The sequence below is a fragment of the Delphinapterus leucas genome, chromosome 1 (genome assembly GCF_059928025.1).
Source record: "Delphinapterus leucas isolate spDelLeu-1000000601 "Yukka" chromosome 1, BTC_Dleu_Yukka2, whole genome shotgun sequence".
Classification (NCBI taxonomy): domain Eukaryota; kingdom Metazoa; phylum Chordata; class Mammalia; order Artiodactyla; family Monodontidae; genus Delphinapterus; species Delphinapterus leucas.
In genome coordinates, this window is record NC_143129.1 from 32,114,214 (window position 1) to 32,141,687 (window position 27,474).

Consider the following 27,474-nt stretch of genomic DNA (forward strand, 5'->3'; position numbering starts at 1 on the left):
TCCTTCCCCAGGAGAACCCTTCCGCTCCAGTGAGAGGTCTGAGGTAAAGGCACGTGCCATTCATATATTTATTCAAACTGCAGGCAAGAGTCGCAAGCTCCCCACCCCATCCCAAACCCTATCAACCACCACTACTGTCCCACCCAGTTTCCCGCTAGGATACTCACACTGCGGAGTGTCATTCACAATGCATGCAGCGAGGCTGGCGCCACTTCGAGCTGTGCAGTGCTCAGCCCTGCACTTTACCCTCACACTTCCCTGACAATGGCTGAGCCAAGCCTCCCACAAGGCCAACTACAGTTGCAGTGCTGGAAGTTAACTCCACTCTCTACTTTATCCACTGCAGTAAAGCCCATAAACATAGTTGAGGTACCAAACAAAACTCTGTAAGGTGTTACTATAAAGTAATGAAACTGACTGCACTTATCACTCTCCTTTCCTGTAATCACACCTTGTACCTTCAGGTGTGAGAAACTAAGGAATACATATACAGTCAGCCCTCCGTATCCGTGGGTTCCACATCCAAAGATTCAACCATCCACAGATCTAAAATACTGGGAGAAAAAACCCCAGAAAGTTCCAAAAGCAAAATCTGAATTTGCCACATGCCACAGGCAACTATTTACATAGCATTTACACTGTATTAGGTACTATAAGTAATCAGAGATGATTTAAAATATATGGGAGGGACTTCCTGGTGGCGCAGTGGTTAAGAGTCTGCCTGCCACTGCAGGGGACACAGGTTCGCACCCTGGTCCGGGAAGATCCCACATGCTGCGGAGCAACTAAGCCCAAGTGCCACAACTACTGAGCCCGCGCTCTAGAGCCCGTGAGCCACACTACTGAGCCCACGTGCCACAACTACTGAAGCCCACACACCTACAGCCCGTGCTCTGCAACAAGAGAAGCCACCACAATGAGAAGCCCATGCACCACAACAAAGAGCAGCCCCCACTCACCACAACTAGAGAAAGCCCGCGTGCAGGAACGAAGACCCAGTGCAGCCATAAACAAACAAATAAATTTATATATAAAAAAATAAAATATACAGAAGGATGTAGGTAGGTAATATGCAAATTCTATGCCACTTTTTATAAGGGGTTTGAGCATCCCTAGATTTTGATATCCTCGAGGGGTGAGGGGTTGGGGGTGAGTCAGGGAGGAGTCGGGGTGTGCCTTGGAACCAATCCCTTGTAGATACCGAGGGACAACCGTAGCTACAATTTGTCATACATAAAACCTCCTATTGTTCATTCAGTTTAGCTCAAATTTAAAGCACTTAGTCCTGGGAGTTCCCTGGCAGTCCAGTGGTTATGACTCTGCGCTTTCACTGCCGAGGGGCTGGGATCAATCCCTGGTTGGGCAACTAAGATCCCACAAGCCACGCGGGGGGCAAAAAAAAGCACTTAGTCACTTCCAACTGTTTTGTTGGCCTCTGTACTACTAGTTCCTGACTCTTGAGATCGTGATCCCATCAAATACTCCTCATTCAGCTTGGTCTCCTGGAACAATGGTTTCATTGCCTTTCTTTGATGTACATATGTGGCATAGATTCTACAGCTTCTGTTTTATGCATGTATAATCTCCTCTACCTTTTGCCTCTTCTTTTTTCACACTATTCTTTGTCTCCTGTCCTCCATTCTAGATCTACCAGTATTCATGTCTTTTTCTCATCTTTTTATGTTCTTTTGTTTTGGTTCTTTTGGCTATTTTACTCAAGGAGTGTATCATGTTTAAGTATTATTAATCCTTCTTTGTAATACCATGCTCATAGCTTGATTATACATACCTATGTATTTTATTTTTTATTTTTTAAATTTTATTTATTTAATTTATTTATTTTTGGCTGTGTTGGGTCTTCATTGATGCGTGTGGGCTTTCTCTAGTTGCAATGAGCAGGGGCTAGTCTTCCTTGCAGTGTGTGTGCTTCTCACTGCAGTGGCTTCTCTTGTTGCAGAGCATGGGATCTAGGCACACGGGCTTCAGTAATGTGGCTCACGGGCTCTAAGAGCACAGGCTCAGTAGTTGTGGCACACAGGCTTAGCTGCTCCACAGCATGTGGGATCTTCCCGGACCAGGGATCAAACCCGTGTCCCTTTCAATGGCAGGTGGATCCTTAACCACTGAGCCACCAGGGAAGTCCCCATGCCTATGTATTTTAAAAGCAAATTCTATTCATTCACTCAACAAATATATACTGAGTGCCAACTATGTGTCTAGTACTAAAGCTATAGTAGAGTTAGCCTCATTCACAGAATTTAGTCTGTAGGTTAGAATAGGCAATGTGGATATATATTCTTTCCACCAGATTATGAAGAATAATAAACAGTATAGATCCGAAGCAACAGATAGAAAAGACCTTTTACAGGGTACAGAAAAATAAGTACTTTAAATAGCATAATAAGTCCAAAGAAAGTAAAAAGAAGAGAATGAACCCTCCTCTACTTTACAAGTTGTATCAGCAATTTAGGATTAGAAGAAAACATTTCCAAACCTCACATCCACTGTATTATTTGACTCATGGTCAAATACTTCAAAAGCTTCTTTGATTTTTTTGTGAAATTCTGCTACTGCTATCTCTGTAAAAGAAAAAGTAAATAAAAATTATTTTTTTAACTTTAACTTCAAAACAAAAATTTCAATAACTAGAAATTCTAGGAAGGAAGAACATGGCAGAACTCCTTCCTAATATTTTTTATTGGGGGGGTGGGGAGAGGCTCTGTAGGAGAATGTCTTTACGCTTAGGAAAGGCATGCTGAACTCTTTAAGAGTGAAATGTTATGATGTTTGCAATTTACCTTTCTCCCCCCTTCCCAATATTCTGTTTTTTGTTTTTTGTTTTTTTTGCGGTACGCGGGCCTCTCACTGCCGTGGCCTCCTCCCCCGTTGCGGAGCACAGGCTCCGGACGCGCAGGCTCCGCGGCCATGGCTCACGGGCCCAGCCGCTCCGCGGCATGTGGGATCTTCCCGGACCGGGGCACAAACCCGCGTCCCCTGCATCGGCAGGCGGACTCTCAACCACTGCGCCACCAGGGAAGCCCTGCTATATTCTAGATGAGAGAATAGTACTTACTATTTGAAATAGTACTTACTATTACTATTTGAAATAGTACTTAGTATTTGAAAAACAAATAGCTTTTCTAGAAAAAGTGGAAAGGGAGAGATTAAGTATGAGTTTAGATAATTATTTAAATTATAAATATATTCCCTTTACCCTAACATAACCACTAACATAACATTTTGCTGTATTTTCCTTTCTTCGTACACAACCTTTTATAACTACCATTCATTCTCCTAACTACTTCACTGAAATGTTTTATTTTTCCAGGTTGCAACATAACCTTCAATTCTGAACAGTACCAAAGGAATGTAACAGTTTATTGATAGTGTTAATTTTTCTTTATTATAATAAATAACATGGCAGCAAACTTCTACTAGTTTAATAAGCAAGTATGTTATCTCATTATTTAAATTTACAGCTCTTTGCTTACAAGTAAGTCTAAATAATGATCCTTTATGCTTGTTTACCACCTCTATTTTCTATGTTATGAATTGTCTGTTCATGTTCTCTGCTCATCCCTACTGCGATCTTCTGTTTTTTCTTAACAATTTGTATGAGCTCTTTAAATAATAAAGACTTAACCCTATGTCATGATTACTGAAAACAATTTTCCAGGTCAGTTGTTTTCATTTGTTTTCCTAAAATGAAAACAGTTCCTTCTCCTTTATGATCACCAAAATCACACATGATTCCTGAAGAAAAAAAAAAGGAAAGAAGTTTAGACTAAGTACAAACCACTTCAAATCCTACCAAGCAGAGTTAACTACTCTTAATGTTGTCCTCTAATCTAATTTTTCACTCAACAATAAACTGTGAGCATCTTTTTATTCTCAAAAAAAATTTATTACATTATCATTTTTAGTGGCTGATATTCCATTATAGAACTTTATCATAATTTATTAAACCAACTCTCTAATTGTAGACATTTAGGTAGTTCCCAATTTTTTTGTTTTTACAATAATTCTTGAGTGAACCATTCTTCCCAATTCATCTTTGTGCATTTGTCTTATTATCTCGCTGAAATACAATAAGTTGAATTTGTGTTAGATATTGGGAAGGCTCTTATTAGTCTTAATAGTACCGTGGGAAAATCTCACTGGTTATAATACTGCCATTGCACAAAGCTGATGTTTGCTTTTTAAATTTAAGATTATTTTTTAAGTACATTATCTTTTATTTTTATTTTAGTCACATCTGTTAAGATTTCTTCTCATCCTTTAAAGTTTAGAAACATATCCTTTGAAAGGACCACCAAAAGAGGGAGAAAATCATCCTTTTTCTATAGGTTTGGTGAATACTCAATTCTATTTTCTTCTACAATTTAAAAATACACTTACTCTTAAATCCATCTGAAAGTTATTTTGTCATGATTCAAAGTGAAAGATTAATTTCTAATCTTATTTTAGTAATTTCTAATTTACTAATAAGCACTTGAGTTCTTTCCTCCTACTTTATAATGTGTTATAATCCTTTATGTGATGGAGACTAGTTCTATTGATTGTCTATTCTATCAATTCCATTCTGAATTGCATTTCTAGTCTTACACCATTACCATCCTATTTTACTTATTACCACTGTTATTGGTCTTCTTTTTAGGAATGTTCTTTAATATTCTCACCCATGTATTCTTCCGAATGAAATTTAGAAATCCAAATAAAATTTAGAAATTCCAAATAAAACACCATTGGGAGTTTTATTGCTATTGCAATGAAGCTATATGCCGAGAAAGAATTAACATTTTAAAATAGTTTTGGGACTTCCCTGGTGGTGCAGTGGTTAAGAATCTGCCTGCCAATGCAGGGGACACGGGTTCGAACCCTGGTCCAGGAAGATCTCACATGCCATGGAGCAACTAAGCCCGTGCACCACAACTACTGAGCCTGCGCTCTGAAGCCCACGTGCCACAACTACTGAGCCCACGTGCCACAACTGCTGAAGCCTGAGCGCCTGGAGCCTGTGCTCTGCAGCAGGAGAGGCCACTGTGGTGGGAGGCCCGTGCACCACAGCAAAGAGTAGCCCCCGCTCGCCACAACTAGAGAAATCCCGCGCGCAGCAACAAAGACCCAACACATCCAAAAATTAAAATAAATAAAAATTTTAAAAGTCTTTGAGATATTCTAAAGAAACTTGTTAACTTTAATGCAGCATTTTCCAAATTTACTGGATCATGGAATCTCCTTTTTCCAATTGTCATCTGTCAGGAATAAATAATGCTTTAATTGACATTTGGAACTTCCCTAACTCAGGAATCCTCACCCACTGGACACAGGTATGATGTGAATGGATTACAGGGGCATCCGAAAATACTGATGCTCTCATTTCTCAGTGTGGCCAGGTCGAGGTTGGGCAGCAAAACGCAACTATTCCAGGGCTTCCTAGCAGGAGGCTCAAAGCAGTACAGGATCTGATGGCAAGCCCCTTGGTCACACAGGTGGCAAACACAGCAAATGCTAACAGGTACCCACTGCTCCACACTTGCCATGAAGGTGATCTACCACATGGGCTCCTATTTCAGAAGCCAGAAATCAAATGCACCGCTGCTTACCATGGACAAGGAATCCATGGAGCCACTGGAATAGTTTGTGGTCCACGTGCCCATGGAACATAATATACAATCCAGTGTTGAGACTGAGGAGGCTTGTGGCTCTAAGAAACAGCCCCCAATCCTTATCTTCGCATATATTGGCTAATTCTATCCCTGTGCAGCTGATGGGCCCTTTTAGTATCAGCCAAGCCTGCATCATGGCTCTAACAACACATACATGTTATATAAATTAAATCTTCACCATTATTTTTAAATAACTGATATGAGAAAGTTCAACTGGATTAAAAAACCATTTGTATTATATCACAAAATTTTCTAAGTTATATTTATTAATTAAAGGAGGAGTTTTTGACAGAAACAAACTCACAGACATAGAGAACAAACTAGTAACTAGTGGTTATCAGTGGGGAGAGGGAAAAGGTGAGGGGTGAGACAGGGCTATGAGACTGAGAGACACAAACTACTATGTATAAAATAAGTAAGCAACAAGGATATATTATACAGCACAGGGAAATATGCCATTATTTTGTAATAACTTTAAATGGAGTATAATCCATAAACACTGAATCACTATGTTGTACACCTGAAACTAATGTAATATTTTAAATCAACTACACTTCAATTTAAAAAGGATACATTTTTGAGATTATAAATATAATTTCAACTGTTTTAAATTTTTTAGTGGTTGAGAAAAATACTTTTACATTTTTACATAAAGTTTCCCATTGGTAATAAACTATCAAAAATTGAGGAGCTGGTGGCGCAGTGGTTGAGAATCTGCCTGCTAATGCAGGGGACACGGGTTCGAGCCCTGGTCTGGGAAGATCCCACATGCCACAGAGCAACTAGGCCCGTGAGCCACAACTACTAAGCCTGTGCATCTGGAGCCTGTGCACCGCAACAAGAGAGGCCGCGATAGTGAGAGGCCCGTGCACCGCGATGAAGAGTGGCCCCCGCTTGCCACAACTAGAGAAAGCCCTCGCACAGAAACGAAGACCCAACACAGCAAAAATAAATAAATTAATTAATAAACTCCTACCCCCAACATCTTCTTAAAAAAAAAAAAAAAATTGAGGAGCTTGGGCTTCCTTGGTGGCACAGTGGTTGAGAGTCCGCCTGCCGATGTAGGGGACACGGGTTCGGGCCCTGGTCCGGGAGGATCCCACATGCCGCGGAGCGGCTGGGCCCGTGAGCCATTGCCGCTGAGCCTGCGTGTCCGGAGCCTGTGCTCCGCAACAGGAGAGACCACAACAGTGAGAGGCCCGCATACCGAAAAAAAAAAAAAAAAATTGCGGAGCTTATATTTAAAAATCTGATCAGGAATTGAAAACAGTCATCCCTCGAATCCACAGGGAGATTGGTTCCAGGACTCACGGATACCAAAATCCGAGGACACTCAAGTTCCTTATATAAAATGGTATAGTATTTGCATATAACCTACACACATCCTCCCATATATGCTAAATCACCTCTAGATTACTTATAATATCTAATACAATGTAAATGTTATATAAGTAGTTGCTGGGCACACTGCAAATTCAAGTTTGAATCTGAAATTGAAAGCTTCGTGTTGTAAACATCTCTATACCCATCACCTGTATCAAACTATGACTAATATTTTGCTGTTTTTTGCTTCTTCCCTATGTCTCTGTCTCTAAGTAAATTGCAGACATTACAATTATTCATCCCTAAATACTTCAACACGCATCTCCTAAAAATAAGGACATCCTCCTATGTAACCCCAATATAATTATGACAGCCTTAAAAATTAACAAAAGTTCACTAAAATCATCTAATATCTATTCAATATATAAATTTCTAAATTGTACCATAATGTCTTTTTTATAGTTATTTTTTCAACTTACACTCTAATTAAAGTTTCTGTACTACATTTGGTTTTAATATTTTTTGGTCTCTTTTAAACTACCACAGTCCTTCATCCTTCCCTAGTCTCCTATCCCCCTATGAAATTAGCTTGTGGAAGAGACCAGGCTATGCAATGTCATATAAAATGTCCTACATTCTGGACTTGTCTGATAGTAGTTCTTGTTTCACCTTCATGTTAAAAAACTACTTCTCCATTAAGTTTCATTCCTTCAGGACATATCACCTGCTACGCCTTCTCACTGCTGTCTTTTACTGATTCTCTGATCACTTTCCTCCAAATTTATCACCCCAACTAATTCAGTTTCCAACAACCCATCCTCACAGTTCTATTTGATCATCAACACCTTTTGATTCCACTTATTAAATCTTTTAAAATCTGTCTCCCTCCTTCCATTTCCACTGCCACTGCTTAAGTTTAGACCTTCATCACTTCTGAACTGGATTAACACAGTCACTTCCTGTCTTTTTGCCTTTAGTCTCCTTTCCCTCCATTCCCATTCCACCCTTCAAACCATAGTCCACATTTTGATAGAATGATCTTTCTAAAACAAAACTTTGCTCATATGACTTCCTGATTTAAAATCTTTCAACGGTTCCCAAGGTCTTTAAAAAAACAACATTCAGTCTCCTTAATCAGGTACACAAACCCCTTTACAACCTTGCCCCCTTTTTATCGCAAAAATGCCATTTCTCAGAACGTTCCCATACAGATTCTCCACCTTGAAAATCTTTGTAGTTTTTCAATTAATATGCTTTTTCATTGTCATTGTGATTGATAGTCCGTCTGTATGGAACAGTCCTCTCCTTTTTCTGGGCTAATTCTACTCATCATTCAACGCAGTTTAAGAGTAACACACACCTTTCTGAAGGCTACCCTCATCCTCTTTTTCGACTAGGTACCCTCTTATGTAATCATGTAGCATCCATGGATATCTCTATTATAATATTATATCAAACTATGTTGTAATCAGTGGTTTACTTATTTGTCTCCCCTTCCATACTTGTAAACACCTTGAGAACAACTTTGACACTGCCTGGAACATACTAAAATCTCAATAAATGCTTACTAAATAGTTACTCATTGCATGTGAGATAATCCATATCCCATTTGTTATGACAATTCACAATTTCCCTTTTTGGTGTTTTATTGGGTATTAACAGAATTATATTTATTTCCTTCATATAATGAAACTAGGTAACGTTTAAGTTTTTTTCTATGTTATAGAACAATTTGTGTAACAAGAGAATTATCTGTTGGGTAAGAAACTGGCAAGGAAAGAATTAAGGTAGTATAACAAAATGACAGACAGTAAAATGCAGTGGTTGACAAATTCAGCAATATATTAAAAGGATAACACATCATGACCAGTGGGATTTATTCCAGGGAAACAAGATTGGCTCAACATACAAAAATCAATCAAAGTTACATACCACTTTAATAGAATGAAGGCAGAAAAGCCACATGATTAGGACAATTGATATAGGAAAAGCATTTGACAAAATTCAACACCCTTTCATGATAATATTCAGAAAACTAGGAACAGAAGGAAACTTCCTCAACATGATAAAGGCCTTATATGAAAAACCCACAGCTAATATCATTTTCAATGCTGAAAGACAAAGCTTTTCCTGTAAGATCAGGAATAAGACAAAGATGCTCTCTTTTACCTCTTCTATTCAACATAGTATTGGATGTTCTAGCCAGAGGATCTGGGCAAGAAAAAAAAAAATTTCAATACAATAAAAACAAACAATCTGAAAAGGAGTTTTTAAAATTCCATTTGTAATATCACAAAAATATCAACCCCCAAAATACATAAGTTGGACGTCATCAAAATTAAAACGTACGTGAAATCAAAGGACACTACCAAGAGTGAAAAGACAACCCACAGAATGAGAGAAAACATTTGCAAAGCATATATCTGATAAGGAATTAATATCCAGAATATATAAGAACTCCTATAACTAAACAACAGAAAAACCAACCCAATTAAAAAATATGAAAACTTTGAATAGTCATTTCTCAAAAGAAGTTATATAAATGGCTTATTAGTACCTGAAAAAATGCTCAACATCACTAGTCATCAAATGCAAATCAGAACAAGGAGATAATACTTCATGCTCATTAGGATGTCTATTGTAAAAACAGAAAATAACAAGTCTTGGTGAGGATGTGGAAAAACTGGAACTGTTGTGTATTGCTGATGGAAGTATAAAATGGTACAGCTAGGGACTTCCCTGGTGGCACAGTGGTTAAGAATCCGCCTGCCAATGCAGGGGACATGGGTTCGATCCCTGGTCCGGGAAGATCCCACATGCCGGAAAGCTAAGCCTGTGCGCCATAACTACTGAGCCTACGCTCTAGAGCCTACAAGGCACAACTACTGAAGCCCGCATGCTGCAACTACTGAAGCCCGCATGCTGCAACTACTGAAGCCCGCATGCCTAGAGCCTGTGCTCTGCAACAAGAGAAGCCACCACAGTGAGAAGCCTATGCACCACAACGGAGAGTAGCCCCCACTCTCCACAACTAGAGAAAGCCCGCGTGCAGCCAAAAAAAAAAAAAAAAGCTACAGTTGCTGTTGTGGAAGACAGTACAGTAGTTCCTCAAAAAATTAAAATCTAATTACCATACAACCCAGCAATTCCACTTCTGGGTATACATCCAAAAGAATTGAAAGCAGTGTCTCAGCAGGTATCTGTACACCAATGTTCATAGCAGCATTATCCACAGTAGCCCAAAGGTGTAAACAACCCAAATATCCATTGACAGATAGATGCATAAGTGAAATGTGGCATATATATACAAGTGGAATATCACTCAGTCTTGAAATGAAACTATGACATATGCTACAACATGGATTAACTTTGGAGATGTTATGCTACGTGATATAAGCCAGATCCAAAAGAACCAATACGGTATGATTCCAATGATATGAGGAACCCAGAATAGTCAACTCATAAAAACAGAAAGTAGAATGGTGGTTGCCAGGAGCTGGGAGGAATGGAGAGTTACCGTCAAATGGGTACAAAGTTTTTGCTTGGAATGATGAAAAGTTCTGGAAATGGAGAGTAGTGATAGTTGCACAGCACTCTGAATGTACTTAATGTCACTGAATTGTGCATTTTTAAATGGTTTTTAAAAAATCCTAAAAATCAAAGTTAGAAAGAAAAAAGAAGCAACCATTCTAATGAAATTGTTCTAAAATTGATAGTGGTAATGGGTGCACATATCTGTGAATATATTAAAAACAACTGAATTGTATACTTCGAAAGCATGAACTGCATGGTATGTGAATTATATCTTAATAAAGCTGCTATTAAAAAAAGATGGAAGGGATATTATAATTCTTACACTCACAGGGAAGATAATTATGTAAGTAAACATTTCTCTTATTCTAATAAATAATGTGTGTATTTTTTTAAGTTACTAAAATATTAAAATATATATATGCTAATTAATGCAACTTTTAACAATTTTGTGAAGGCAGCCCATCTTATTTCTTCCTTCACAATCTAAACTTTTATTTCCTCTTCTTGTATCATTCCATTAGCTAGCTGTCCGTCTATTTGGGCTGCTGTAACAAAGTATCACAGATTTGGTATTTTATAAATAACAGAAGCTTATTTCTCACAATTCTGGAGGCTGAAAGTCTGAAATCAGGGTGTCAGCATGGTTCAGTGAGGGCTCTCTTTCAGGGTGCAGACTTATCATTGTAGCTTCACACGGTGGAAGGTGCTAGGGAGCTCTGTGGGATCTTTTTTATAAGAGCACTAATCCCATACATGAGTGACCTAATCACTTGCCAAAGGCCCCAACTACTAATACTATCACCTTTGGGAGTTAGGATTTCAACATATGAATCTGGTGGGGGACACAAAAATTCAGACCATAGCACTAGCAGTTACAGTATCTTGTTGAAAAGGTATGGTGAGATGGGACATCCTTGCCTTGTTTCTGATCTTACTGGGAAAGCTTCAAGTTTCTCACCATTAAGTCTGATGTTAGCTGTAGATGTTCTTTATCGAGTGGAGGAAGTTCCCCTCTATTCCTAGTTTACTGAGAGTTTTTAACATGAATGGGTGTAGGATTTTGTCAAATGCTTTTTCTGCATCTATTGATATGAATGTGATTGTTCTTTTTTAGTCTGTTGATGTGAGGAATTACATTAATTGACTTTTGAATGTTGAAGCGCCTTGCATACCTGGGATAAATCCCACTTGGTTGTGGTGTATAATTCTTTTTATATATTGTTGGATTTGATTTGTTAATATTTTGTTGAGGATTTTCCCATCTATGTCCATGAGAGATACTAGTCTGTAGTTTTCTTCCCTTATGATGTCTTTATCTGGTTTTGGTATTAGGGTAATGCTGACCTCATAGAATGAGTTAAGAATTATTCCCTCTGTTTCTATTCTCTGAAAGAGATTATAGAGAAGTGGTATAATTTCTTCCTTAAATGTTTGGTAGAATTCACCAGTGAACCCATCTGGGCCTAGTGCTTTCTGTTTTGGAAGGTTATTAATTATTGATTCAATTTCTTTAATAGATATAGGCCCATTCAGATTGTCTACTTCTTCTTGTCTAAGAGACAAAAAGTAAAACGGTGGTTGCGGGGGCGGGGAGGATTACGGGAGGGATTGGGGGGTGGGCATTGGAGATGGGGAGATATTGTCTAATGGATAAAAGTTTCTGTTCGGTATGACGAAAAAGTTCTGGGGATGGACAGTCATGATGGCTGCACAGCAATGTGAATGTACTTAATGTCACTGAACTGTATGTACACTTAAAAATGGCTGTGAAAAATTTCATGTTACATATATTTTTGTCACGATAAAAAAATAATAGCATCATCTTCATAAGTTTGGTTAATGATTCCATTCATTAAAATGTGTAAAGAATTTAGATTAATGCCTGATCCATATTAAGGGCTATATATGTATTAGATACTAATTGTTGTGGTTGAATCTGGGCTTAAAGAAGTTTCTGCTTCAAAATATTGTATCACAGGATCAAGACTCTTCAAACTGATGAGGCTAACATGAATGAAGTCTTACGGAGGAAAACAATTTATTTAAAACCTTCAAATAGTCTATTATTTAAATAGATTAAAATAAGGCAAGGTTGGCTTTTTTTAATACAATTACTCTGACAGACTCCAACAGTCATATTGGTAGCTGACAATGTTACCTGAAAGAGTAAACCCAGAGCTCAAGAAGAAAATAGCACCTATGGTATTTCAAAACAAGTAAGAAAAACATATCTTAAATAGAGTAGACACCACAGTAAATAATACACTTCATTCTAATTTAAATGTCTTTTTGGTTATAAAATTAAAGGGCATACATATTTTAGAGACTAAAATGGGTTTAACAATTCTAATACTCCTTCTGAATACTATTATCCAAGGTTCCAGGTAGTTAAGCCAACCAACAAGCTGAAATGAAAGCATCACTTTCCCTTTCTTGCCCTTTTCTGACTAGTGATCTTTTTTTTTAAGTATCCCTGACTTCTTTTATTTATTTAGATTCTTCATCTTGAAAATAAAAAAGCCAGACTATGTATATTACTGCCAAAATATAAGATCTGGCCTCATCATATAGGGCTAAAATACCATGGTAACAAGTCAGAAAGCTATTAAACTATTTTCATGTTAACAGCCTAATGGAAGCTTTAAAAAGTTTTACTGTCGTCAAAAAAAATATATTTAAACTATTCAAATTAAATGAAAGTACAACAATGTGTCTTTGCAACAATAGATGTGAATGTTTGCCAAAAATATTTGGCAACTTACATTGTTCAAATCAATATTTCAAAACAACAATGGAAATAATGTCTCTGATTTTAAAATATTTTATGAAAAATAACTTTTATCAGGAAAAAATCTTTAGGATTATTAGAATATAACAAATGAGGTACTTAAGGAAATGATTGTTTTAAGAAATAGATTTTTTTACCTATAAGTTTATTAAAATTACATGTAATGTGATCAAGTGTGTTATCACGAATTTTTAAAAATATCTTGGTAATCAAAGTACTTCTCTCTAAAATTTGTGTATATGTAACATTATTGTAAGTTGGTACTAATTTAAGTTGGCCCATCATGTGTTCATTAGTTATTAACACACCAGATTAAGATTTTAGGCAAATTTTTGAGAAACTTCCATGAAGTGTTTGGCTGATGACATATTTAGGTCATTAGAGGAAAAAAAAAAAATCAATTAAAAACCTCAGAATGTAGAATGGGAAGAAAATTTAGAAGTCATGCAGCCCTTTCAACTAATGGGAAAATTCCCTCTGAAATGTGTTTATGTTGTCATGGATCAGGGTTTATTGCTCTCTACTGTCGACTAATCACTTATTTTTGTTTCTGTTTTTAAGAAGCATTGCATTGACCAAGGCTACCATTAATGAAAAATGTGTTTACGTAGGTCTTAAAAAAGAAACAAAAAAAGATCCATACACAGTCCTCCTTCATAAGGCACAAAGTCTCATTTAAACTTAACTCTTTATTAGTCATATCAATGGAAAAGTAAAGTCATAATTCATAAATGTGCTCTGGAAATAACAAATCTCTTGCTATGGAATATGTTTAAACTATAACTTTAACATATGTCAAAAAATGCTTGGGAATTCCCTGTCGTGGCCCGGGTTTGATCCCTGGTTGAGAACTAAGATCCCCTGTGTGGGAAGCCAGGAAAAAAAAAAAAAAAAAAAGCTTGGTTGATAATCCAAGTAATTCTGTCTATTTAATTCATGGTTACATCTAATTCAGTATCATAAACATTATCTCAAAAATTAAATAAAGCTAAAATATAATATGTAACTTTTCAGTAAGGTATATGCAATTTTGTGAAGCTTGGGGAAAATATTAGCAAGAATATATTTAATTTCACAGAAATGTCATGTTCAGCAGGTGTTCTAAAAAATGTTACTTTTTATAGAGTGCCCATTTAGCAAAATATGGAATGACCATATGTGGAAATAAGCAGTTTTACAAGACGGTCAGATGATGAAATAATATCAGAAATACTAGTTAACAAACACATTTTTATAACAGAACAACTGTAATATATGTCAGAGTATCTTATGTATTTTTAAATATATTGTATACTGATGGAAGGTTTATCTATTTTGATAAAATAAGAAGCTTAGCAGTATTTTTAAGAGTGTCAACAAACAGGAATACTTTTTTCAATTGTTGTGTACCCTCCATTTCCCATGAATTCTTAATACTAATTAACTGTGCTTTTAAAAATCATATCCTTGCTCTTCCCACCATCTTTCCATGCCGCCATAATGGTGCGTATGAATGTCCTGACTGATGCTCTCAAGAATATCGGCAATGCCGAAATGAGAGGCAAACAACAGGTTCTTATTAGGTCGTGCTCCAAAGTCATCGTCAGGTTCCTAACTGTGATGATGAAGCATGGTTACATTGGCGAATTTGAAATCATCGATGATCACAGGGCTGGGAAAATTGTTGTGAACCTCACAGGCAGGCTAAGTGTGATCAGCCCCAGGTTTGATGCGCAACTCAAAGACCTAGAAAAATGGCAGAATAACCTGCTCCCATCCCGTCAGTTTGGTTTCAGTGTACTGACAACCTCAGCTGTCATCATGGACCATGAAGAAGCAAGACGAAAACACACAGGAGGGAAAATCCTTGGATTCTTTTTTTTGGGATATAATACATACATGCAAATAAAATGCCTCAGAGAACAACAACAACAAAAAATCATATCCTTTATATTAACTTTGGTCAATTATTTTTCTCTTCCTTAAAAAGTAATTCAAAGTAACAAGAAACAAAACTGTACTACAGTTTCAGAAAAGAAACTAAAAAGCATAAGGAAAAGTTCAAGTTTTTGCTCCTTTACTTCCTTATAATTGGATGTAACTAGAAGAGAGATTGCAAGGTGGGGACAAACTCGACATTATTAAGGGTCGTTTTTACTAAGACGTACTAAAGGAATTTGGATTTTATTCTAAGGGCAATAGGTATCAAGTTAGGATTTATAAAGTATGGAGTATCAGACTAGATTTATAATCAAGGAAGATCACTCTTGCTGCTAGAAGGAAAACTCAACTGGAAGCAAAGAAAGGGTTAGAAGATTCATACAGTGATCCAGAGAATAGATGATGAATGTATCCTCACTGCACCCTATGTTTCCCCAAAACTTTGTAATTGTTTGACTGTTCCCCCCCCCCGCCCCCGCCGCCCCGGGACGCTGACCCCCATTAGACTGTAAATTCAGTAGAGTCAGAGGCTTCATCTGTCCTCATCACGTTTATAACCCCAGGCCATAGCACAAAGCAGACACATAGTGGATACTTAGTGCTCAATCAAAGTTGTTATATGAATGATTAGATGATTTAAAAAAAAAGAATAACCACATAGATGCTAAACTTAATGCAAATACTCAATAAGCATTGCATTCTATAGCTCAGAGAAGCTTCTAGCCTTTCTCTCCTAATCACCTGTGACTACAGATATACACCACCATATTTAGGCACATTTGAGAACTTAAATACAGCGATTATATAATTCTTGAAAGAATGAAGAAGATGATGGGAAAGAAACAGTAGTTCAGATAATTTCAGATGGTGCTTCCAGAATAAGTTAGTTACTAACTGGCGGCTTAGAGTGAAAAGGGTAAAGGAGAGCCCATGTTTGTTTCATTCATTAGTTTATTCATTTACTCAACAAATATTGGTTGAACATCCCTTACATACTAGGCACTGTATTCATATTTATAAATAATGTAGTCCATACACTCTGGACGCACTACTCAGATCCCATCTTTGCCAAGGTAGTATATAACCTTGCACAAGTTACTTAACCTCTCTGTGCCCTAGTCCTCAATCTGTACAATGGAGCTAATGAGAGTTACCTATTCCATAGGGCCACCATGGGCATTAAATGCTTTATGTAAAGTGCTGGGCACATAGTAAGCACTCGAAAACATAAGCTATTTTTATTCTGTTACATTGGGAATTTGTAACTTGGGGATTGCCTTTACTTTGTATCCTAAAATGTGAAATATGGAACATTTTAGCTTCATTTGCAGGATGGGTATGGAGAATAGGTTTGAACAAATTTTATACATGTAGTATATATCAGATCCAAGGGTTTTATATACATGATTTTATCTAAAAGCTAGAGCTTTGGAATCAGAGAGAACTGGCTTGAATCCACAAGGTCATACTAGCTACAGCAAAGTACCAGATTTCCCTAAGGCTCAGTTTCCTCATATATAAAGTGGGGGCGATGGTGATGATCATGATGACGATGACGACAACTACCTTGCAACACTGCTGTGAGGATTAAAGGGAACAATGTATATAGAAACTCTGGCACATGAGAGTGCTTCGTAGGTGTGATCTGCTATAATTATTTCCCACAAAAATCATCTGAATTAGGCATTAATATCCTTATGTAAATGATGATGTTACTGAGGCTTAAAAAAGTTAAATAAGTGACTTGAGGACAAATATCTAGTAAATGAGAAATTAAAGATTCAAGCCTAAGTCTGTATGGCTTCAAAGATTCTATTCTTTTAGCTACATTACTCTTCTTCTCATTGCTTTTAAAAACTTGCTTAGGTTACAAATAAATATTATCATATACAAGAGTTGGCATTTAAGATTGATATATCTGTAATTCTTTATAATAGGAAGCTTTGAATCTTTGAAATTTTTTATGTGTAAGTTTTATAATGCTTGTAAGAGGTGTAAAAAAAAGACAACAAATTGTATAATTTTACATTAATATATGGCACAATGAAATAGAACTTAGGGGTCCTAAGTTTTTGTTTCCTACTGAAGATAACTGTTCCAACTGTGACCAGTTTTATAGCCTATTTTTTTAACATCTTTACTGGAGTATAATTGCTTTACAATGGTGTGTTAGTTTCTGCTGTATAACAAAGTGAATCAGCTATACATATACATACACCCCCATATCTCCTTCCTCTTGCGTATTGCCTCCCACCCTCCCTATCCCACCCCTCTACGTGGTCACAAAGCACTGAGCTGATCTCCCTGTGCTATGCGGCTGCTTCCCACTAGCTATCTATTTTACATTTGGTAGTGTACATATGTCCATGCCACTCTCTCACTTCGTCCCAGCTTACCCTTCCCCCTCCCCATGTCCTCAAGTCCATTCTCTTATGTCTGTGTCTTCATTCCTGTCCTGCACTTAGGTCCATTTTTTTTTTCTTAGATTCCATATATATGTGTTAGCATACGGTATTTGTTTTTCTCTTTCTGACTTACTTCACTCTGTATGACAGTCTCTAGGTCCATCCACCTCACTACAAATAACTCAATTTCATTTCTTCTTATGGCTGAGTAATATTCCACTGTATATATGTGCCACATCTTCTTTATCCATTCATCTGTCAATGGACACTTAGATTGCTTCCATGTCCTGGCTATTGTAAATAGAGTATAGCCTATTTTTAACATAGTTACAGGTCATGTACATACTACAATGGGGGTTCTAGCCAGACATGAAAGATTGCAAGCAAGTTTTATTTTATTATATTTCTGCTTACCCAGCTTCAGGGAACATTTCATAACAACAAGAAGAAAGCAAGCAAACAAAAAAAAATACAGTAAAAACTTAACCCAAAATACTACTTATTTTTTGGCTACGCCACACTGGCACCCCCGGCACTGAAAGCACCCAGTCCTAACCACTGGTCCACCAGGGAATTCCCAACCCAAAATTTTAAAAAACAGAATTAGGTTGGTTTTCATTCTTTAATAGAGACAACTTAGTAGGGAATAAAGCAATGAAAAGAAAATTAGAATGAATAGAAAAACTAAAATGAGGAAAATACAGCTTGAATAGAAAACATATAGAAAATGGAAGGATTATAGAAAATATATAAAGGGACTTAGTGCTTTTTAGTTTAGTAAAATGCAACAATACGGAAGGGTCTCACATGATTATGATCCAAACCAAAGTCAAACTGAATCGGTTTTTTTTTTTTTTCCCCACACCATGTGCCTTGCAGGATCTTAGTTCCCCACCCAGGGACGGAACCCAGGGCCCTGGCAGTGAAAGTGCAAGGTCCTAAACACTGGACCACTAGGGAATTCCCCCTTATATAATTTTAAATTCTAATATGTCATGATAAACTAAACTTCTCATAATATACTTGTCATGCCTTTAGTAGAAGAATTTGTTTTCAAGATATACAGAACTACAAATATATGAATTATTACAAAAATACTTCGTGATTTAATGTATTAATTACACACTCTCAGTGCCTGAAGACGTCATGCTATGGACTAGCACATCTATTTGTTTAAGCCCTCTCTCACCCAAGTGACAGTCCTATATTTCTACTACATATCTCACGTCCTGAAACTCAACCTATCCAAAACCAAACTGATTTTCCACCAGAACTTCTATCCATCTAAAGATGGAAGGCCCTATGAATTATAATTGCCTGTGGGCCATTTGTTCATACCACCAGTTCTTAAACAGGCTAGTGTGATTTCTCCACTACTGGCCAATTCTCTCTACTCCTTTACTTTTTATTTTTTATAACATCTTTATTGGAGTATAATCGCTTTACAATGGTGTGTTAGTTTCTGCTTTATAACAAAGTGAATCAGCTATACATATACATATATCCCCATATCCCCTCCCTCTTGCGTCTCCTTCCCACCCTCCCTATCCCACCCCTCTAGGTGGTCACAAAGCACCAAGCTGATCTCCCTGTGCTATGTGGCTGCTTCTCACTATCTATTTTACATCTGGTAGTATATATAAGTCCATGCCACTCTCTCACTTCCTCTCAGCTTACACTTCCCCCTCCCCACGTCCTCAAGTCCATTCTCTATGTCTGTGTCTTTACTTCTGTCCTGCCCCTATATTCTTCAGAATCTTTTTTATTTTTTTAGATTCCACATACATGTGTTAGCATATGGTATTTGTTTTTCTCTTTCTGACTTACTTCACTCTGTATGACAAACTCTCGGTCCATCCATCTCACTACAAATAACTCAATTATGTTTCCTTTTATTGCTGAGTAATATTCCATTGTATATATGTGGCACATCTTCGTTACCCATTCATCTGTCCATGGAAACTTAGGCTGCTTCCATGTCCTGGCTGTTGTAAGTAGGGCTGCAATGAACATTGTGGTACATGACTCTTTTGGTTTTCTCAGGATATATGCCCAGTAGTGGGATTGCTGGGTCGTATGGTAGTTTTAGCTTCAGTTTTTTAGGAACCTCCATACTGTTCTCCATAGTGGCTGTATCAATTTACATTACCAACAACAGTGCAAGAGGGTTTCCTTTTCTCCACACCCTCTCTAGCTTTATTGTTTTAGATTTTTTGATGATGACCATTCTGACTGGTGTGACACCTCATTGTAGTTTTGATTTGCATTTCTGTAATGATTACTGATGTTGAGGATCCTTTCATGTGTTTGTTGGCAATCTGTATATCTTCTTTAGAAAATGTCTATTTAGGTCTTCTGCCCATTTTTGGATTGGGTTGTTTGTTTTTTGATATTGAGCTGCATGAGCTGCTTGTAAATTTTGGAGATTAATCCTTTGTCAGTTGCTTCACTTGCAAATATTTTCTCCCATTCTGAGGGTTGTCTTTTCGTCTTGTTTATGGTTTCCTTTGCTGTGCAAAAGGTTTGAAGTTTCATTAGGTCCCATTTGTTTGTTTTTGTTTCCATTTCTCTAGGAGGTGGGTCAAAAAGGATCTTGCTGTGATTTATGTCACAGAGTGTTCTGCCTATGTTTTCCTCTAAGAGTTTTATAGTGTCTGGCTTTACATTTAGGTCTTTAATCCATTTTGAGTTTATTTTTGTGTATGGTGTTAGGGAGTGTTGTAATTTCATTCTTCTACATGCAGCTGTCCAGTTTTCCCAACACCACTTAATGAAGAGGCTGTCTTTTCTCCATTGTATATTCTTGCCATCTTTATCAAAGATAAGGTGACCCTATGTGCATGGGTTGATCTCTGGGCTTTCTATCCTGTTCCACTGATCAATATTTCTGCTTTTATGCCAGTACCTTACTGCCTTGATTACTGTAGCTCTGTAGTATAGTCTGAAATCTGGGAGCCTGATTCCTCCAGCTCCATTTTTTATCTCAAGACTGCTTTGGCTATTCTGGGCCTTTTGTGTTTCCATACAAATTGTGAAATTTTTTGTTCTAGTTCTGTGAAAAATGCCACTGGTAGTTTCATAGGGATTGCATTGAATCTGTAGATTGCTTTCGGTAGTAGTCATTTTCACAATGTTAATTCTTCCAATCCAAGAACATGGTATATCTCTCCATCTGTTTGTATCATCTTTAATTTCTTTCATCAGTGTCTTATAGTTTTCTGCATACAGGTCTTTTGTCTCCTTAGGTAGGTTTATTCCTAGGTACTTTATTCTTTTTGTTGCAATGGTAAGTGGAAGTGTTTCCTTAATTTCTCTTTCAGATTTTTCATCATTTTTGTATAGGAATGCAAGACATTTCTGTGCATTAATTTTGTTCCTGCTACTTTATCAAATTCATTGATTAGCTCTGGTGGTTTTCTGGTTGCATCTTTAGGAATCTCTATGTATAGTATCATGTCATCTGCAAACAGTGACAGCTTTACTTCTTTTCCGATTTGGATTCATTTTATTACTTTTTCTTCTCTGATTGCTGTGGCTAAAACTTCCAAAACTATGTTGAATAACAGTGGTGAGAGTGGGCAACCTTGTCTTGTTTCTGATTTTAGAGGAAATGGTTTCAGTTTTTCACCATTGAGAATGAAGTTGGCTGTGGGTTTGTCATAAATGGTCTTTATTATGTTGAGGTAAGTTTCGTCTATGCCTACTTTCTGAAGGATTTTTATCATAAATGGCTGTTGAATTTTGTTGAAAGCTTTTTCTGCATCTGTTGAGATGATCATACGGTTTTTCTCCTTCAATTTGTTAATATGGTTTATCACATTGATTCGTTTGAGTATACTGAAGAATCCTTGCATTCCTGGGATAAACCCCACTTGATTATAGTGTATGATCCTTTTAAGTGTATGATCCTTTTAATATGCTGTTGGATTCTGTGTGCTAGTATTTTGTTGAGGATTTTTGCATCTATGTTCATCAGTGATATTGGCCTGTAGTCTTCTTTCTTTGTGACATCTTTGTCTGGTTTTGATATCATGATGATGGTGGCCTTGCAGAATGAGTTTGGGAGTGTTCCTCCCTCTGCTATATTTTGGAATAGTTTGAGAAGGACAGGTGTTAGCTCTTCTCTAAATGTTTGATAGAATTCGCCTGTGAAGCCATCTGGTCCTGGGCTTTTGTTTGTTGGAAGATTTTTAATCACAGTCTCAATTTCAGTGCTTGTGATTGGTCTGTTCATATTTTCTATTTCTTCCTGGTTCAGTCTTGGAAGGTTGTGCTTTTCTAAGAATTTGTCCATTTCTTCCAGGTTGTCCATTTTATTGGCATATAGTTGCTTGTAGTATTCTCTCATGATCCTTTCTTTTATGCAGTGTCAGTTGTTACTTCTCCTTTTTCATTTCTAATTCTGTTGATTCGAGTCTTCTCCCTTTTTTTCTTGATGAGTTTGCCTAATGGTTTATCAATTTTGTTTATCCTCTCAAAGAACCACCTTTTAGTATTATTGATCTTTGCTATCGTTTCCTTCATTTCTATTTCATTTATTTCTGATCTGATCTTTATGATTTCTTTCCTTCTGCTAATTTTGTTTTTTGTTTGTTCTTCTTTCTCTAATTGCTTTAGGTGTAAGGTTAGGTTGTTTATTTGAGATGTTTCTTGTTTCTTGAGGTAGGAGTATATTGTTATAAACTTCCCTCTTAGAACTGCTTTTGCTGCATCCCATAGGTTTTGGGTCATCATGTTTTCACTGTCATTTGATTCTATGTATTTTTTGTTTTCCTCTTTGATTTCTTCAGTGATCTCTTGGTTATTAAGTAGTATATTAAGTAGTATATTGCCATGGAGGCATATAGCCTCCATGTGTTTGTATTTTTTACAGATTTTTTTCCTGTAATTGATATCTGGTCTCATAGTGGTCAGAAAAGATACTTGATATGATATCAATTTTCTTAAATTTACCAAGGCTTCATTTGTGACCCAAGATATGATCTATCCTGGGGAATGTTCCATGGGCTCTTGAGAATAAAGTGTATTCTGTCATTTTTGGATGGAATGTCCTATAAATATCAATTAAGTCCATCTTGTTTAATGTATCATTTAAAGCTTGTGTTTCCTTATTTATTTTCATTTTGGATTATCTGTCCATTGGTGAAAGCAAGATGTTAAAGTCACCTACTATGATTGTGTTACTGTCGATTTCCCCTTTTATGGCTGTTAGCATTTGCCTTATGTATTCAGGTGCTCCTATGTTGGGTGCATAAATATTTACAATTGTTATATCTTCTTCTTCGATTGATCCCTTGATCATTATGTAGTGTCCTTCTTTGTCTCCTGTAACAGTCTTTATTTTAAAGTCTATTTTGTCAGATATGAGAATTGCTACCCCAGCTTTCTTTTGATTTCCATTTGCATGGAATATCTTTTTCCATCCCCTCACTTTCAGTCGGTATGTGTGCCTAGGTCTGAAGTGGGTCTCCTGTAGATAGCATATATACAGGTCTTGTTTTTGTATCCATTCAGCCAGTTGCTGTCTTTTGGTGGGAGCATTTAATCCATTTACATTTAAGGTAATTATCGATATGTATGTTCCTATTACCATTTTCTTAATTGTTTGGGGTTTGCTATTGTAGGTCTTTTCCTTCTCTTGTGTTTCCTGCCTAGAGAAATTCCTTTAGCATTTGTTGTAAAGCTGGTTTTGTGGTGCTGAATTCTCTTAGCTTTTGCTTGTCTGTAAAAGTTTTAATTTTTCTGTCGAATCTGAATTAGATCCTAGCTGGGTAGAGTAATCTTGGTTGTAGGCTTTTCCCTTTCATCACTTTAAATATGTCCTGCCACCCGCTTCTGGCTTGCAGAGTTTCTGCTGAACGATCAGCTGCTAACCTTATGGGGATTCCCTTGTATGTTATTTGTTGTTTTTCCCTTGCTGCTTTTAATATTTTCTCTTCATGTTTAAGTTTTGATAGTTTGATTAATATGTGTTTTGGCTTGTTTCTCCTTGGATTTATCCTGTATGGGACTCTGCACTTTCTGGACTTGATTAACTATTTCCTTTCCCGTATTAGGGAAGTTTTCAACCATAATCTCTTCAAATATTTTCTCAGTCCCTTTCTTTTTCTTTTCTTCTTCTGGGACCGGTATAATTCAAAAGTTGGTGCATTTAATGTTGTCCCAGAAGTTTCTGAGACTGTCCTCAATTCTTTTCATTCTTTTTTTCTTTATTCTGCTCTGAGGTTATTTCTACTATTTTATCTTCCAGATCACTTATCCATTCTTCTACCTCATTTATTCTGCTATTGATTCCTTCTAAAGAATTTTTAATTTCATTTATTGTGTTGTTCATCATTGTTTGTTTGCTCTTTAGTTCTTCTAGGTCCTTGTTAAACGTTTCTTGTATTTTCTCCATTCTATTTCCAAGATTTTGGATCATCTTCACTGTCATTACTCTGAATTCTGCTTCAGGTAGACTGCCTATTTCCTCTTCATTGTTTGGTCTGGTGGGTTTTTACCTTGCTCCTTCATCTGGTGTGTGTTTCTCTGTCTTCTCATTTTGCTTAACTTACTGTGTTTGGGGTCTCCTTTACACAGGGTGCAGGTGCACAGTTCCCTTTGTTTTTGGTGTCTGCCCCCAGGAGCTAAGGTTGGTTTTTGTGGGTTGTATAGGCTTCCTGGTGGAGGGGACTAGTTCCTGTGTTCTGATGGATGAGGCTGGATCTTGTCTTTCTGGTGGGCAGGACCACATCTAGTGGTGTGCTTTGGGGTGTCTGTGACTTTATTATGATTTTAGGCAGCCTCTCTGCTAATGGGTGGGGTTGTGTTCCTGTCTTGCTAGTTGTTTGGCATAGGGTGTCCAGCACTGTAGCTTGCTGGTCGTTGAGTGGAGCTGGGTCTTAGCGTTGAGATGGAGATCTCTGGGAAAGGTTTCGCCATTTGATATTATGTGGAGCCAAGAGGTCTCTGGTGGACCAGTGTCCTGAACTTGGCTCTCTCACCTCAGAGGCACAGGCCTGACACCTGGCCTGAACACCAAGACCCTATCAGCCACACGGCTCAGAAGAAAAGGGAGAAAGGAAGCAAGGGAGGGAGGGAGGGAGGGAGGGAGAAAATAAAATAAAATAAAATTATTAAAATAAAATTTTTTTTTAAGTATTAATAATAGAAAAATTAAAAAAAAGAAAGAAGGAAGACAGCAACCAAACCAAAAAACAAATCCACCAATGATAACAAGCACTAAAAACTATACTTAAGGGCTTCTCTGGTGGTGCAGTGGTTGAGAGTCCGCCTGCCGATGCAGGGGACACAGGTTCATGCCCCAGTCTGGGAAGAACCCACATGCCGCGGAGTGGCTGGGCCTGTGAGCCATGGCTGCTGAGCCTGCGCGTCTGGAGCCTGTGCTCCGTAACAGGAAAGATCACAACAGTGAGAGGTCCGTGTACCAAAAAAAAAAACTATACTTAAAAAAACAGTCAGAACCCTAAGACAAATGGTAAAAGCAAAGCTATACAGACAAAATCACACAAAGAAACATACACATACACACTCACAAAAAGAGAAAAAGGAAAAAAAAAGAATATATATATATATATATATATAAAAGGAAGAGAGCAACCAAATCAATAAACAAATCTGACCATGATAATAAACTCTAAATACTAAACTAAGATAAACATAAAACCAGGAACCAATTACATGCAGAAAGCAAACCCCAAGTCTACAGTTGCTCCCAAAGTCCACCGTCTCAATTTTGGGGTGATTCATTGTCTATTCAGGTATTCCACAGTTGCAGGGTACATCAAGTGGACTGTGAAGATTTAATCTGCTGCTCCTGAGGCTGTTGGGAGAGATCTCCCTTCCTCTTCTTTGTCTGCACAGCTCCTGGGGTTCAGCATTGGATTTGGCCCCGCCTCTGCTTGTAGGTCACCTGAGGGTGTCTGTTCCCGCCCAGACAGGACGGGGTTAAAGGAGCAGCTGATTAGGGGGCTCTGGTTCACTCCGGCCGCGGGGGAGGGAGGGGTACAGAAAGTGGGGCAAGTCTGCGGCGGCAGAGGCCAGCATTACGTTGCAACAGCCTGAGGCACACCGTGTGTTCTCCCGGCGAAGTTGTCCCTGGATCACAGGACCCTGGCAGTGGCAGGCTGCACAGGTTCCCAGGAGGGGAGGTGTGGATAGTGACGTGTGCTTGCACAAAGGCTTCTTGGTGGCTGCAGCAGAAGCCCTAGCATTTCATGCCCATCTCTGGTGTCCGCGCTGATAGCCGCAGCTCGCGCCCGTCTCCGGAGCTCGTTTAGGCGGTGCTCTGAATCCCCTCTCATCGCGCACCCCGAAATAATGGTCTCCTGCCTCTTAGGCAGTTCCAGACTTTTTCCCGGACTCCCTCCTGGCTAGCTGTGGTGCACTAGCCCCCCTTCAGGCTGTGTTCACACAGCCAACCCCAGTCCCCTCCCTGGGATCTGACCTCCGAAGCTCAAGCCTCAGCACCCAGCACCCACCCGCCCCAGCGGGTGAGCAGACTAGCCTCTCGGACTGGTGAGTGCTGGTCAGCACCGATCCTCTGTGCAGGAATCTCTCCACTTTGCCCTCTGCACCCCTGTTGCTGCACTCTCCTCCATCGCTCCGAAGCTCCCCCCGTCTGCCACCCGCAGTCTCTGCCCGCAAAGGGGCTTCCTAGTGTGTGGAAACTTTTCCTCCATAGCTCCCTCCCAGAGGTGCAGGTCCCCTCCCTATTCTTTTGTCTCTGTTTTTTCTTTTTTCTTTTGCCCTACCCAGGTAAATGGGGAGTTTCTTGCCTTTTGGTTGGTCTGAGGTCTTCTGCCAGCATTCAGTAGGTGTTCTGTAGGAGTTGTTCCACATGTAGATGTATTTCTGATGTATTTGTGGGGAGGAAGGTGATCTCCACGTCTTACTCTTCTGCCATCTTGAAGGTCTCCTCCCTCTCTACTCCTTTAGATCCCTTTCTTGGATCCCAGGTATTTTTTTCAAATCAAATCTGAGAAAGGATCATACTTCCAAATAACATTCAATGAATACTGAATGAAAGATGACCTTGGAGAAGACATAGGGTAATGGGGTGAAAGCTGGATTGTTAAGGGTGAGGCAGTAAATGGAGAAAATGAGAAGTGATATTTCTTAAACTGATTGAAAGCTGGCATTAAGTATAGCTGTTTCTTTTACAATTTTAGCAAGGATAAAGAGGAAACACACACAACTGAAAGGTTGGCAGGACTAAGAGAAGAAAATATTTAGAGATTTGAGAATGCTTGTGGGCAAAAAAGGAAGAAACCAGTAAAGACAGAAATCTGAAGATATAGGTTCTTATTGCCTGCAATCTCATACTTTCAACTTCATCCTTCATATGGTTAAAGTGGTGGTGTGCATAATTTGCATATCTGATTACAACACTTCCAGCTTAAGACCCTTCAGAATCTCCCCATCACCTACAAGATAAAGTCAAAGATCCTTAGCAATACATAGGAAAATCTGTCTGATCTAGTGAGCTATTCCTGTCTTGCTCTTAACGTCATATGCAGTGATTCTCAAGGGTGAGAAAAGCAGTACCACGCCAATTATATGAGAACATACACCTAAAAGCTTACTGCAAATATGTAGCTATAAGCTCTGGCCTGGAAATTCTGATTCAGTATCCTGGATAGGGCCAGGAATCCGTATTTTTACAAAGTACCTGAAGGGATTCTGATGAGCAGCCAAGTTTGGTTAATATAACATAGTAATTATAAAGGACATCAGACTTTGCATCCAGAAAGACCCCAAAGCAAAGCCTTGCTCTACTCTTTATTGGCTAAATGCCCTTGGGTAACTTATTTAGTGTCCCTAAGGACAGAAGATA

The 27,474-nt window shown here is 38.1% G+C and overlaps 1 protein-coding gene and 1 pseudogene across 1 annotated transcript in view; one reads left to right on the forward strand and one right to left on the reverse strand.

The window, feature by feature from the left end:
- DRC8 (dynein regulatory complex subunit 8) overlaps positions 1-27,474 on the reverse strand; it is a 133,911-nt gene that overhangs the window by 63,053 nt on the left and 43,384 nt on the right. The window contains exon 2 of the mRNA XM_022579410.3: positions 2,495-2,579. Within this exon, the coding sequence (XP_022435118.1) occupies positions 2,495-2,579 (85 nt within the window). The remainder of the gene's footprint in view (positions 1-2,494; positions 2,580-27,474) is intronic.
- LOC149750440 (small ribosomal subunit protein uS8 pseudogene) lies at positions 13,749-15,384 on the forward strand (annotated as a pseudogene).